This window comes from Dasypus novemcinctus, chromosome 3 (assembly GCF_030445035.2).
Source record: "Dasypus novemcinctus isolate mDasNov1 chromosome 3, mDasNov1.1.hap2, whole genome shotgun sequence".
In the NCBI taxonomy this organism is placed as follows: domain Eukaryota; kingdom Metazoa; phylum Chordata; class Mammalia; order Cingulata; family Dasypodidae; genus Dasypus; species Dasypus novemcinctus.
In genome coordinates, this window is record NC_080675.1 from 91,770,818 (window position 1) to 91,785,638 (window position 14,821).

At 40.4% G+C, this 14,821-nt stretch overlaps 1 protein-coding gene across 1 annotated transcript; it reads left to right on the forward strand.

Moving 5' to 3' along the window:
* Positions 1-170: 170 nt before the first annotated feature.
* NEDD8 (NEDD8 ubiquitin like modifier) lies at positions 171-13,126 on the forward strand. The gene is made up of 4 exons (XM_004463387.5): positions 171-314; positions 12,017-12,064; positions 12,228-12,310; positions 12,892-13,126. Exons 1-4 carry the CDS (start codon positions 297-299, stop codon positions 12,986-12,988), a joined length of 246 nt encoding a protein of 81 aa, XP_004463444.1. The 5' UTR covers positions 171-296; the 3' UTR covers positions 12,989-13,126.
* The last annotated feature ends 1,695 nt before the right edge of the window (positions 13,127-14,821 follow it).

A 14,821-nucleotide genomic window follows, 5' to 3' on the forward strand; every position in this document is an offset into this window, starting at 1 on the left:
TCGCTCCGCCCCCCACTTTCCGCTAGCCTAGGCTCGCTAAGGACTTTCGGAATCGCGGAGTCATTCTCTGTGCTGTAACTAAACTTGCTTCCTTTTTAAACTTTACGAAGCCACTGAAACAAAAGTCGGGAGAATTCTTGAGCCTATCAAGAATCTCGTGGAAAGAAGGGGGTGGAGCTAAACAGTGACCCGGAAGCAGAAGTGATTCCCACAGGCGCGGTGCTGGGGAGCAGCAGCGGTGACCGCGGCGGTGGAAGCAGCAATTTTTCCGTGTGCCCCCCGAAACTGGGAAGAAGATGCTAATTAAAGTGAAGGTGGGAGGACCTCCAGCTTGCCAAGGGGCAGGGAGACTGGGTTGGCCGCGGTGCCTTACGGGAGATGCGGGGAAGGAAAACCACGCCTTTCCCGTGCCTGGAGGGCGCAGACAGTCTCAGGGTTCCCCGCGATGGTGATGGGAAATAGGGGGTCCAGGAGGGCTTTGAAAGCTGGGAGCCGGCCCCGACAGATGACCCCCAGGTTTTTGCCATCCCTGCTTTCTCGGCAAGACGGTGACGTGACCCAGAATGTGGCTGCCTTTGTCCGGGGTCACAGAGAAGGCCTAGCGGCAGCTTGGCTCTTCATCAGATTCTTGGAATAACCTCTCTTCTCCATTATTCATTCCCAGGTTCCCTGCTTCTGACCTCTAACGTAGCTTGCTTCCGAGCATAGCACAGAAATGTTAGCCTGGGAGAACCAGGGACCTTCCAGGGGCTAGACTGTGAGCCTTTGATGGTGGTGGTTTAGTACCTCAGCCATCCTTTCAGGAACCAAAGCTGGGAGTGTGTTCAGTCAGCACTTGCCTTTCTGAGCCGAGCACCCTGGACCAGCCTCACTTCCTTGACTAAGGCAGGTTAGTTTCAGGTGCCCAATTCTTGGTACTGGCAGCTAACGTCGGTGTTTCCTTCATCTCCATCTCTTCAACTCCCGTGGTCCTCCTTCAGTTCCTAACGCTCATTAAAGCTATCTGCTATTTCCTCTTATGTTCCTTCAGAGAAAGAGACCAAAAACTGATGGTTGATGTAGTCCAATATCAGTATGGCCTTTTTACTAAGTAACTCTGTCCTTGGTATCTCACCAGCTATTTAGTATATTCCCCATACATAATAGCCACTCTTAACTTTTCTTCTCCCACCTTTCCAAACCACCTCTTCTTTTTTCTTTTTTTAATTTTTTAAAATTTTACTTATTTCTCTCCCCCCACCCGTTGTCTGCTCTCTCTGTCCATTCGTGTCTGCTTGGATTCTTTTCAGTGGCACCGGGAATCTGTGTCTCTTTTTGTTGCATCATCTTGCTGCGTCAGTTCTCTGTGTGTGCAGCGCCACACCTGGGCGGGTTGTGCTTTCTTCGCAAAGGGCGGCTCTCCTTACAGGGCACACTCTTTGCGTGTGGGGCTCCCCTACGTGGGGACACCCCTACGTGACAGGGCACTCCTTGCGCGCATCAGCACTGCGCATGGGCCAGCTCCACACAGGTCAAGGATGCCTGGGGTTTGAACCGTGGACCTCCCATGTGGTAGGTGGATGCTCTGTCAGTTGAGCCAGTTCCACTTCCCCAAATCACCTCTTAAGTTAGGATTGAGGCCAAGCCGCATGTTGAAGATTGTTTTCTCAACCTTTGAGTTGTGACCTACAAAAGGATCATGAAATCAATTTAATGGATCACTGGGTGGCAAGCAACAATTAAAAAAATAAGAAAATAGAAAATATCAGATTATACTGTTGGTAAGGATTTTGTTTTCATTTTATATGTTTTTTACACACGTACGTATATGTTACTGGATACGTGCTTCTTAGCGTGGGTTATAAAAAAAATTTGAGGGAAACGGACTTTGGCCCAGTGGTTAGGGCCTCCGTCTACCACATGGGAGGCCCGCGGTTCAAGCCCCGGGCTTCCTTGACCCGTGTGGAGCACCCATGCGCAGTGCTGATGCACGCAAGGAGTGCCGTGCCACGCAGGGGTGTCCCCCGCGTAGGGGAGCCCCACACGCAAGGAGTGCACCCATAAGGAGAGCTGCTCAGCGCGAAGGAGGGAGCAGCCTGCCGAGGAATGGCACCGCCCACACTTCCCGTGCCGCTGACGACAACAGAAGCGGACAAAGAAACAAGACGCAGCAAAAAGACACAGAAAACAGACAACCGGGGGAGGGGAGGGGAATTAAATAAATAAAAAATAAATCTTTAAAAAGTAAATAAATAAAATAAATTAAAAAATTTTGAGAATTACTAACATGAATATTTATCTTCTTTTCAAGGTATGTGGTTTCTCATGTCCTCATAGTCTTCTCAAGAAGATATTACTGTATTTGTACTCAATGTCTTTTTTTAAGATGCATTTATTTATTTATCCCCGCCCTGGTTGTCTGTTCTCTGTGTCTATTTGCTGCGTCGTCTTTCTCCGTTTCTGTTGTCAGCGACATGGGAATCTGTGTTTCTTTTTGTGGCGTCATCTTGCTGTGTCAGCTCTCAGTGTGTGCAGCGCCATTCCTGGGCAGGTTGTACTTTGTTTCGTGCTGGGCAACTCTCCTTATGGGGCGCACTCCTTGGGCATGGGGATCCCCTACGCGGTGGACACCCCTGCGTGCATGGCACCTCTTGCGCGCATCAGCACTGCGCATGGGCCAGCTCCACACCGGTCAAGGAGTCCTGGGGTTTGACCCGCGGCCCTCCCATGGGATAGACAGATGCCCTAACCACTGGGCCAAGTCCGCTTCCCTGTACTCAGTGTTTTTTAAAGTTTTTTGCTCTCCACCCACACTGAGAAATGTTACACAAAAAATTTTACTATGTGTGATACGCTCTGACATTTTTTATTTTAAGTTGATTTTAACTAATGGGATGCGACCTACAGTTTGAATAATACTGTGTTCTAAGTGAACTTCTCAAACTTTAAAGTACATAAAATTCTTGTTGAAATGATGATTCTCATTCACTGAATCTGGGATGGGGCCTGGGACTCTGCATTTTTAGAAGCTTCTGGGTGACGCTATTGCTGCTTGTCTTGGGACTACAGTTGGAGCAGCAAAGTTCTACATCTTGTCTCTTTCCAATTGTAAGAACTTTGAGTTCATTTTTTATTAAGTACTCTAAAATTGTCAGGTTTTTTCCCTGTGAAACTCTTTGTCTTCAGACAGGTCTCTACCCACCATCCATTTCTCTCTCATGTTTGCTGCCTTGCTTGATATATTAAGGCAATTAGTTAGCATTTAATTACTATACCAGTGATAGGTTTTATTAGCAGGTTTCCTTTGTGAGTTATTCATTCTTATGTTGTCTCCTGAAGCTTACTCCTGTTTTTCTTTCTATAATCCTTTACAACTAAATCCCTGCTGATTTAAGTATTTTCTTGCCACCTCAGTTTCTGTGGTTATAACATTAAATACATCATATTCTTTTTTTCATATTCTGTCTTAAGCTATCTTCCCAATATCCACTTCACACAATTGATCACATCGATCAATTTACCCAGGTATCTGGAACCCAGTTCTTTACGTTCATCACTCTTTCATAGAACCTAATTTTTCCTTTGATAATTTTTTTAAAAGATTTATTTATTTATTCCCCCCTTCGTTGTTTGTGCTCACTGTCTGCTCTCTCTATCCATTTGTTGTGTGCTTTCTGTGTTTGCTTATCTTCTATTTCGGAGGTACTGGGAACTGAACCAGGGACCTCCCATGTGGAAGAGAGGTGCTCAATTGCTTGAGCCACCTCAGCTCCCTGGTTTGTTGTGTCTCTCATTGTCTTTCCTCTTTGTGTCTCTTTTTTGCTTCATCTTGTTGCGTCAACTCACCGTGCCTGCCCATTGCACCAGCTCACTGTTTTGCCTGTCTTCTCCAGAAGGCACCAGGAACTGAACCCAGGACCTCCCATGTGGTAGGTGGTAGCTCAATTGCTTAAACCACATGTGCCTCCCCTTTGATACTTCTTTCTTCTTTATTTTTCTTTCCATTCCCATTGCCCTCATTCTCTCCAGGGTCTTATTATGTCTTTATTGCTCTGGATACCTCCACCCAGGTTTTCCTATCACCGTATCCCCTCTACAGTTTAGAGTCTAAATCAAGACACAGTGTATGAAATTAAAGAGATCGTCCTTAAACATCTTTCATCTTATTGCTCCCTTAAATCCACTTCCTACATTGATTTCCTTAGTGCAGACTACCTTGGACAACTGTCTTCACTATCTGAGCCCCAGTTTTCTCATTCATGTTTGTTTTTTTTTTTTTTTTCACTTACAGTAAAGTACACAGTTATTTAAGGGTTTTGATGGATTTTTAACAAAAGTATGCACCCATGTAACCACCACAAAAACAAGATATAGAACATTTCCACTCCCCCAGAAAGTTCCATAGGTTAGTTTTGCTTCTTTTAGAACTTCATGTAAATGGACTCATACAATATATGATTTTTGTGCCTGGCTTCTTTCACACAGCATAATGTCCCTTATGTGTATCAGTAATTTGTTCCTTTTTTCTGAGTAGTATTCCATAGGATGACTATCACATCCAGTGGATAATATGTATTCACCCATTATCCTGTTGATGGACATTTGGGTGGTTTCCATTCCTGGTTTTTATGAATAAGGCTCCTCTGAATGTTCTAATACAAGTCTTTCTGAGGAGACACGTCTTCATTCTCTTGGATAAATGCCTAGGAATGGAATTACTGGCTCATGTGGTAGGTATGTGTTTTAACTGTAAAAGAAACTGCCAGGTAGTTCTCCAAGTGATTGTACATTCTAAATTCTCACCTACAGTTTAGGAGTATTTTAGTTGCCCTGTACCCTAGCCAACTTTTGATGGTGTCCTTTGTTTTGATTTTAGCTATTCTAGTGGGTATGGCATGTTACCTCATTAGGTTTTGAATTACATTCATTGTTCACTCATCATAGTACTTTATTCTTGTACTTTGTACTTCCAGGACAATGTTCAGTATGATACCTCCTGGAATAATGTTTCATTGTATTAATTGTGTGTCTAATTGTTTCTTGTTTGCAAATCTTCACTTGAAAAAGATGGTTGGCAAAGACTGGGACACTTAAACCTTTTATATCCCCATCAGTGCCTACAGCAGTGTTGGGCCGGGTGTCATCAGATACTTGTTAAAAAGCGTTGTCAGATTACAATGAATAGATTTGAGGGAGAAACTCAGGTAGACATGCTATATCAAGAATATCTTTTTAACATTTTTTTCAGGCTCATTTCCAATTCCCACCCCCAGCCTCAGACAATCGCTAATCTACTTTCTGTCTCCATAGAGTTACCTGTTCTGGACATTTTTCACATGAATGGAATTATTCAATATGTCTTCCTTTGTGATTGGTTTCTTCCACTGAGCATAATATTTTTGAAGTTCATCACCATTGTAGCATATATCAGTATTTCATTTTTTTTATTGCTAAATAGTATTCCATTGTATGTATAAACCACATTTGTTATCCGTTGATCAGTTAGTTGATGGATATTTGGATTGTTTTTTCCACTTCTGGCTAGGCTGATTATTTTTATCTTCATTTTCTAAATGTTCTAAAATGAACATGCCTTTTGTAGCAAATTTTTAAAAAACAAATTGCTTAAAAACTTTAAAAATCTTTAAATTGTGGAAAATTTCAAACAACTGCAGAGAGAAGGGCATAATGCACCCTTTACCCAGGTTTAAAAATTACCTCATGGCAAATCTTTTTTATATCCACCAATTCCCTCTACCTATTTTTTTTTTAAGCAAATTCCAGATAGCATAGTATATATTATTTATCTCTAAAAGGGAGAATTTTCCTAGGATACCCATAATTATTACACCTAAAAAATTAACAATGATCATTGAATTTACCCTATTGTCTCAACACTTTTTTAACAATTTCTTTGGATCTGAATCCAACTAAGATCCATAAATTGCAATTAGCTGATATGTATTTTATTTATTTATTTTTTCTGATTGGGCTAGTAATTTATTAAGGTAGGGAGGGAAAGAGAAATGGGAGAAAATAACAGATCATGGGTCCTAGGTAGAGGAAGGGGCTGAAGAGTGATAAAATGGGCCGATTTATAGATTACAGTTCCCCACTATAAATTATAAATGCCCAGGTTTTACTTGCATGGCCATCATGGCCAGGGGAAAATGGTGAGCGCTGGGCACGCAAGGAACAGGCACAGGGACAGACACCCAGACAGGGTGAAGACGAGAGATTGATAGGCATTTTAAGTCTCTTTTAATCTATAGTTTCCCCTTCCCCATTTTCTTTTGTTGAATAAACTAGACTGTTTGTCCATATAGAGTTTCCTGTGATTCAAATTTTGCAGATTACATCCCCATGTCACCTTTACATCCCCATGTTGCCTTTTAATATATTCTTTCCTTTCAATTAGTAATAAGATTTAAAAACCCAATTTAGTCATTTTCGTGTTTTTGTAAGGGTAATTCATAGGTGGTGATGTGGTATGTACTTCTGTCAGGTTGTTTGTCTTTTCTGTGATATGAGTCATTGCCTAGATCCATTATTTCATTAGGGGTTACAAACTGGCAATGTTCTCATTTCATCATTCCTTCATATATTTATTAGCTAGAATGCTTGAGAGGCTCATTGTCTGATATGGTAGCCACTAGCCATTTGTGGCTATTGAACACTTGAAATGTCGTTAGTGAGACAGGAATCGAAATTTTAATTTTATTTAATATCAATTTTAAACTAAAGTTGATTCAATTGTTGGAAAATTTCAAAGTATGTTTGAAATAAGTTGGGTGTGTAAATCCTTGTTTGTCATTCTGTAAATATAATGAAATCTAAATACAGGTCAGGTTTTTCAGATGAAAATTTAGCATCTGAATTGAGATGTGCTATAAGCATGAAATACAGGATCTTGAAGATTTGGTTTTCCAAAAAAGAATGTAAAAAATATAATTTTTATATTAATTACATGTTGAAATGACAAAATTTTAGATATATTGGGTTTGAAAATATTAACGTTAATTTCACCTTTTTAAAAAACTCTTAAAATGTGACCACTAGTGAATTTAAAATTGTTTATGTGATTATATTTCTGTTAGACAGCACTGCTTTAGAGAATTGTTTCCTTATACCTTCATCAAAGACATCATTTTAGAAACTTTTTTTTTCTCATTACAACATATGCTTGAAAATACAGAAAATCCAAGAATAATAAAGTCACCACAACTCAAGATAAAAGCACTGGAATATGTGTATGATTCCAAACTTCTTTGAAAAGATATAAATGCACACTTGTGCATTTTCTTGATTTGTTTTGTTTTTACAAAATTGGAATCATCAATATATATTGTAACTTGCTTTCTTTTCTAATTACTAGTGAAATTTTAATATTTTCTAAGTAGCTAATTGTTCTAAACATTGAGGAATGTGTAATCTTCCCTGTGTGGTTGTACCAGAATTTATTTAATTGCCAATTCTTTGATCTTAGATGACTGTTGTTTTGGGTATATTTTTGTATGTACTCATGATCATTTTCCTACAGCTATTGTTGCTGAGACAGCGTATTGTCAAACTGCTTTTTAGATATATTCATGGTACCCTATCTCTATGGTCAGTTTCAGAAACAAAGGACTTCCCAAAACCCCATGGCCGCCTAGAGTTTTAGATTTTACAAACCAATAATTTTTTTTTTAATGTCATAGAGTCTAAACAAGAGACCATAAAGTCTCTTGGGAGAGCAGCTCTAGGGATTCTCTTAGAGTCTTCTTTTACTCTTCTAAAATTAAGCTTAAATGAAGGAAGCAGATGTAGCTCAAGTGATTGAGTGCCTGCTTCCCATGTACCAGGTCCTGCGTTCAATCCCCAGTACTTAAAAAAAGAGTTGAAATGAATATTTGTTTATTAATATTCATGCAATAAAAGAATATTTTTTGTTAAAATTTTTTGAACAGTACATATAAATAATTACCCCTGCTTTACCCTATTCTCAGTCCTACTTTTCTTCTTAAAGGTAATCACTATTAAAAGAGATATGTATGCTTTTAATCCCTTCTTCTAGGCATGTACATATTACTTTTGTATATACCTGCCTATAGGAAACATGTAATTTTATATTCTCTAAAGAATTATACATTCTTCAAATCTTTCCATGTTAGTGTATAAACTGTGGTGTAACATACTGCTCTAGGGATGTTGCATTGTTTAATAATTTCTTTTTTTTTTTTAAGATTTATTTTTTATTTATTTCTCCCCCTCCCCCCCAGTTGTCTGCTCGCGGTGTCCATTCGCTGTGTGTTCCTCTGTGTCCGCTTGTATTCTTGCCAGTGGCACGGGAATCCGTTTTCTTTTTGTTGCGTCATCTTGCTGTGTCAGTTGTCCGTGTATGTGGTGCCATTCTTGAGCAGGCTGCACTTTCTTTCGTGCTGGGTGGCTCTCCTTACGGGGCGCACTCCTTGTGCGTGGGGCTCCCCTACGCGGGGGACACCCCTGCATGGCAGGGCACTCCTTGCGCGCATCAGCACTGCGCATGGGCTAGCTCCACACGAGTCAAGGAGGCCCGGGGCTTGAACCACGGACCTCCCATGTGGTAGGCGGATGCCCTAACCACTGGGCCAAGTCCACCACCCTAATAATTTCTTATCATTGGCACTTAAGCTATTTTTAGTTTTCTGCTTTTACAAGCAGTGTTGCAGTATATCTCACATGTTCCTCTTTGGATATGTGCCCAACTTTTTCTTCCAAATTAGTTACCTAAAACTGAAATTGCCAAGTTGAAGAATTTTTGTATTTAAGATGTTACGATAAATAAAGTTGAATAATTTGTAGACAGTACAGATTTGCAGACTTTTTATTTTGTCATTTGAGGGACTTTTTAAAAATTACCATATATGGTCACTGTCATTTCATAAAAGGACATTTTATCACCTGAATATATTTAGCTATATGAAAAATCTCACCATAGTCAGTATTCTTCTCATTTTGCCATAGGCTATTGAAAACTTCCACACAGACCAGGTCTTGGTTTGGGGTGGAAACTTGTGGTTCATTCTTTGACTTCTAGGAAGGTAAATGAAAAGGAGTTGCTACTGTATTTTTAAGAACATACTTAGGTCTGAGCCATTCTTGTGGTCAAGAAATTGTCTAAGTACTTTCTCTGTGCTGGTCTGGGTGAATACCATAAGTAGGAACCAAATGTTATTTTTGTTAGTTACTACAGGAGTGTACATTAGATCCCAATACTAGACCAGCCAGACTTGGGCAGTACAGAATACATAGCTAAAAGCATGGGGGTCCTGGGACCAGAGAATCTGTGTTCAGAGTCACATTCCTCTACTTTTTACTTTATAGGCATGATTTGTTTTTGTTTTTTTAATATTTATTGTGGTAACATATATAACACAAAGTTTTCTGTTTTAACCATTTTTAAATGTACAATTCAGTAGTACTAATTAAACTCACAATGTTGTGTTGTCGTCACCATCTATTACCAAAACTTTTCCATCACTTGAAACAGAAATTCTGAACCCAGTAAGCAATAACTCCCCATTCTCCTCTGCCCCGACTCCTAATAAACGCTAATGTACTTCTTTTTCTTTATGAATTTGCTTATTCTAGATATTTCATGTAAATGGAATCCTACAGTATTTTTCCTTTTGTATCTGTTTTGTTCACTCAGCATGTTTTCAGAATTCATCCATGTTGCATGTAGCATATATCAGAACATCATTCCTTTTTACAGCTGAATAATATTCCACTGTATGTATATACTACATTTTGTTTATCCCCTCCTCTGTTGAGGGACACTTGGTTGTTCCTACTTTGAAGCTCATGTCTTAGGCATGCTTTTTTTCTTTCATATTTTATGTGAGGTTTTATTGTGCTATTCAGTCTCATATTACAATTTTTAGCTTTCCTTTTAGTAAAGTACATGACCTTAGACTTATCCCTTTCAACCACTGTTATACTATAGGAAATTTTCTTTTTCCCCATTAGATAGCTCCCTCATCTGTCTGTTGTGATTGCTGGTTGTCTGCTTGTCTTCTTTAGGAGGCACCTGGAATCAAACCTGGAACTTCCTGTGTGGGAGGCGGGCACCCAACATCTTGTGCCACAACCGCTCCCCATAGGCATGCTTTTTAATCCATACAAGCCCCATTTTCCTCACCTATAAAATGGACACAGTAATAGTACATATCTCATAGGTACTTGCAAGGATTAAATATGTCGATGCATGTAAAATTTTTGCATAGTTTCTGACATTTGGAAAATGTTTAGCAAATGTTGGCTATGGTGATTATAATGTGATCAGTGGGGTATTTAAGCTTCCATGCATATTGATTTATGTCAGACCTACTATGCTTTATGCTTGGATTAGAAAGATGATTAAGGGTCTGTCCTTTAGGAAGTTGGAGTGTTAGTTGGAGCATTTGACACATAAAGAACTAGTTGCTCAACACTGGATCCGCTGTGACTTCAGTCACATTTGTGCTATAGAAGATTCCAGAAGGCCAGTAAATGTTTTACTGACATATTACCATATTAATGGAGGTATAATTACAGTGCCCTGGGAACAAATATTGGCATCATACAGGAGAGGATCTTCTAATAGAGGGTCTTTGAAGGTTTGAAAAGGAATGGGAAGGGGTATGCAACAAGGAAGCAATATAAGCAAAGAAATACCCCTGAATTAGACCATGCATAGTACTTTTGTGGTCTGGGTCACTGTAGACTGATATAGCTGGAACTTTATTTATTTATTTCCTTTTAATTTGCCTTTATTTAAAACTATGAACTCTGCAAGTACTGCAGGCTAAGGTGCAATCCTATGTATTGACATAGTCTAAGCAAGCACTCTAATTTTATACTAAGAATTTAATAAAAATTGAGACCAGTTTCTAACCCTATGTACAAATGACAACTTGCTTATTAGAACTTTTTAATGGTAAATAGTCCCACACCTTAAGATTTTTACCACCCCCCCCCTCCCGGAAAGGAACTCTGGGAACATCAGGGAAATCCTGGTTGGGAAATCCTTAATTGATCATATTGATAGTGTGATTTAAAAAAACGGACTTCTGCTTGTTTATGCATACAGTAATAAAATACCTAATGGTAATTTTGCATCAACTCTGCCCTGAAATTTGTCATTTAAAATGCCTGGAATACAGGATACCAAAGTACTGCTGGAGCAGAGTGCTTCACAGAATACTGCAGATTTTGCTCAAAACATGGGCCTCTGGGAAGCACTTAACCAGTTAAGGAAACTTAACAAGTTGCCCAATTGAGGCTCTGCCTTTGAGCTCTAGAGCTCAAAGGCCGAGTGGTTGAAATAGCTGATCACCCTATCACCTTCAAGACAATGAGCAAAATCAAGAAAGTTTTGGTTGCTTGATACAGTGCTCACCAGTGAGCTGGAACTTTAAAAGCAAGGAAGGGTGGGAGATTGGATTGGGTGGAGCATAACACTTCAGACTGTACAATCAACATAATATTTGGACAACAGCATCCCTCAACCTATGGAAGAAGTCAGGAAGTTCAGAGCTGCAGTATAAGATTTAGCTTGAAATATGGAGAAGATGTGTGAGAATGGAATGTTGAATTCTAATAGAGGTGATCCTTGGTGTGTCTGAGGATTTTTTAAATTATCTGAATGTTAGTTTCTAGTGTTGATATTTATAATAGAACAAGGTCCTTCTGGCTTAAAGGAATACTTTCTTTAGGACACATCTCATTGTTGCCTTGTCCTAAGGAATGCCAGTATTCTCACTGATTTTTTTTGGGGGGGGGGAAAGGAGGAATCTATGGGTTAAGAGGACAGATGGTTCACAGACTCACCCAACCAAATTTGTCCACAGCCTAAAAATGTTTGATGAATACAAGTACTGTCAAAGTCTTGTAATTCTTCCAAGCAGCTTGCTGAGAATGTGCATTTCTCAGAAAATAGTGGAATCTCCAGAGGCCAGGATAGGATTTTTTACCTATAAGGCAAATTGTAAGTATGTTGAGCTGTAGGACCCATGAAACTCTTGTTTTTTTTCAGACACTGACTGGAAAGGAGATTGAGATTGACATTGAGCCCACAGACAAGGTGATGTATGCCCTACACCCTTTCATGCCCTTCTCCTCCCTGCCTTACTTGGGTGTGTTTATGAACTTGGTCCTTTCTCCCATGTGGTGTCAGCATAGCCTTTGTTCTTTCCATCTCCTTGGTCCTGCCCCTGAGCAGCTCCTGACTACTTGTCCCCCTAAAGGTGGAACGAATCAAGGAGCGTGTGGAGGAGAAAGAAGGAATCCCCCCACAGCAACAGCGGCTTATCTACAGTGGCAAACAGATGTGAGTTTGGGGTGGGCATGAGGTCATAACAGTCTTATGTAAAGATAAGGAGGGGGCAAGTGCTGGAGAAAATCAGCCCTGCTTTTTTTTTTTTTTTTTTTTTGGGTGCTTTTTACCCTTTGGCAGTTTGAAGAATATATTTTTTATAGGCATAAAATAAAATACATAGAATTACAAAGGAAACTATATTGAAATAAACTTATCAAAATACTGAAAAATCAAAACAGTATTATTTGTGCTTCCTTATTAATGCATTAAATAAGATCTAATGTTGAGTCTAATAGCTACTATAGTTTTGAAATATTTTCAAGAAGCCTGCAGCAGTTGTAATATGATATGACAATATCTATTTTCTATTGGTAACAGGTTACCCATATTGCTAATACTGGTACTGTCATTTTATGGCCTACATTCAGAAAGAAAAGAAATAATTTCAGTTAGGGGTTAGCAAAAATAAACATGTAATTCTCTCTCCCCCAAGTTTATGGAACCCCTCCCAAGGGATCCCTGAATCTCAGGTTAAGAACCCTGTTCTAGATGGCATTTCTAATTTTTTTTTTTTTTTACTCCTTTTCCTACAGGAATGATGAGAAGACAGCAGCTGATTATAAGATCCTAGGTGGTTCAGTCCTCCACCTGGTGTTGGCCTTGAGAGGAGGAGGTGGCCATAGGCAATGATGGACCCTCCTTCAATTTAACTCTTTACCCCATCACTTATAATGAGGCATCATATATCCTCTCACGTTCTGGGACTCCAGAGCCACTTCCCCCTCCCCTGGATGCCCAGTCTTGTGTGTCTACTGGTGGGAGACTCTGAGGACCCCAGGATGCAGTGTTCCTGGCCCAAAGGGCCCTTGCTGGGTATTGGGTTTTAGTTTGCAGTCCTTTGTGCTTCCCTCTCATGGCTATGTCCCTGGTTGTCAATAAAACATTTACTGGCCTTCTGGAATCTTCTATAGCACAAATGTGACTGAAGTCACAATGGATCCAGTGTTGAGCAAAATAAGCCAAACACAAAAAGAAAAATACTATATGATCTTGCTTAGATGAAATACCTAAAAGAACCAGATTTCATAGAGACAGAAGTGTATAGGTAACAAGGGGTAGGATGGGGGAGGAAGGCAGGAAGAGGGAATTAGAGCTTAATGGGTGAGTAGTTTCTGTTTGAGGAGATGAAAAAAGATGGGTGGGGAAGCAGATGTGGCTCAAGTGACTGGGTTCCCGTCTACCATATGGGAGATCCAGGGCTTGATTGCCAAGGCCCCGTGATGAAGGTAAGCTGGCCCCAGCAGAGAACTGGTGCGGCAAAATGATGCAACAAGAGAGACAGGAGAGACAATAAGACACAGCAGAAAAGCAGATTTGGCTCAACAGATAGAGCATCCACCTACCATATGGGAAGTCCAGGGTTCAAACCCAGGGCCTCCTGATCTGTGAGATGAGCTGGCCCACACAGTGCTGGTGTGCACAAGGAGTGTGGTGCCACGCAGGGGTGTCCCCCACACAGGGGAGCCTCACATGCAAGGAGTGCGCCGTGTAAGGAGAGCTGCCCTGCACAAAAAAAGTGCAGCCTGCCCAGAAGTGGCGCGGCACACATGGAGAGCTGACATAGCAAGATGATGCAACAAAAGAGACACATTCCTGGTGCCACTGACAAGAATATAAGTGGACACAGAAGAACACACAGCAAATGGACACAGAACAGACAACTTGGGGGTGGGGGGGAGGGCAGAGAAGGGGAGAGAAAAGAAAAAAAAAAAAACAGGAAGCTGAAGTGGCACAAGAGATTGAGCACCTCTCTCCCACTCCAGAAGTTCCCAGGATCAGTTCCCACTTCCACCCAAAGAGAAGATAGACACAGAAGAACACACAGGGAAAGGACACAGAGCAGACAACTAGGGTGGGGGTGGGGGAATAAATAAATCTTAGAGCTGAGTAATGGATGTGGGCAATAAAACAATATGACTATAACACACTGCGGAATTGTATACGTGAATGTGGTTAAAATAGGAAATGTGTTCTATATTAGTTACTGTAATATAAAGTAGGGGGGGAGGCAAACTCGATCAGGGTGGGCCCTAATTCAATACAGCCAGTATCTTCACAAGGGGGGAAATTGGAAAGAAGAGACAATCCTTCCATGTGATGGTGCAGATGTTGTTATGCCTGGATTGCTGGCAAGCCATTGCCAGAACTCTCTAGATTTCAGAGGAAGCATAAACCCTGCTAACACCATGATTCAGACTTCTAGCCTCCAAAATTGAGACAATAAAATTCTGTTATATTAAGGGAAAAAAAGATTTTTACCAGGCTGAAGGAGTAGGACAGGGAAGGGATGGTCCTCTTAGAGGGGTTAGCGGACTCTAGAAAGGCTTACACATGGTAGTGTGCTGGAGTCTGGTCTTACTGGCTTACAAAGACCAACTATTGGCATCGCTTTCCAACTAGTTAAGTGACTTCGTTTTGGTAGCGAGAAATGTGTTGTAATGGAAATATTTACAGAAACTGGCA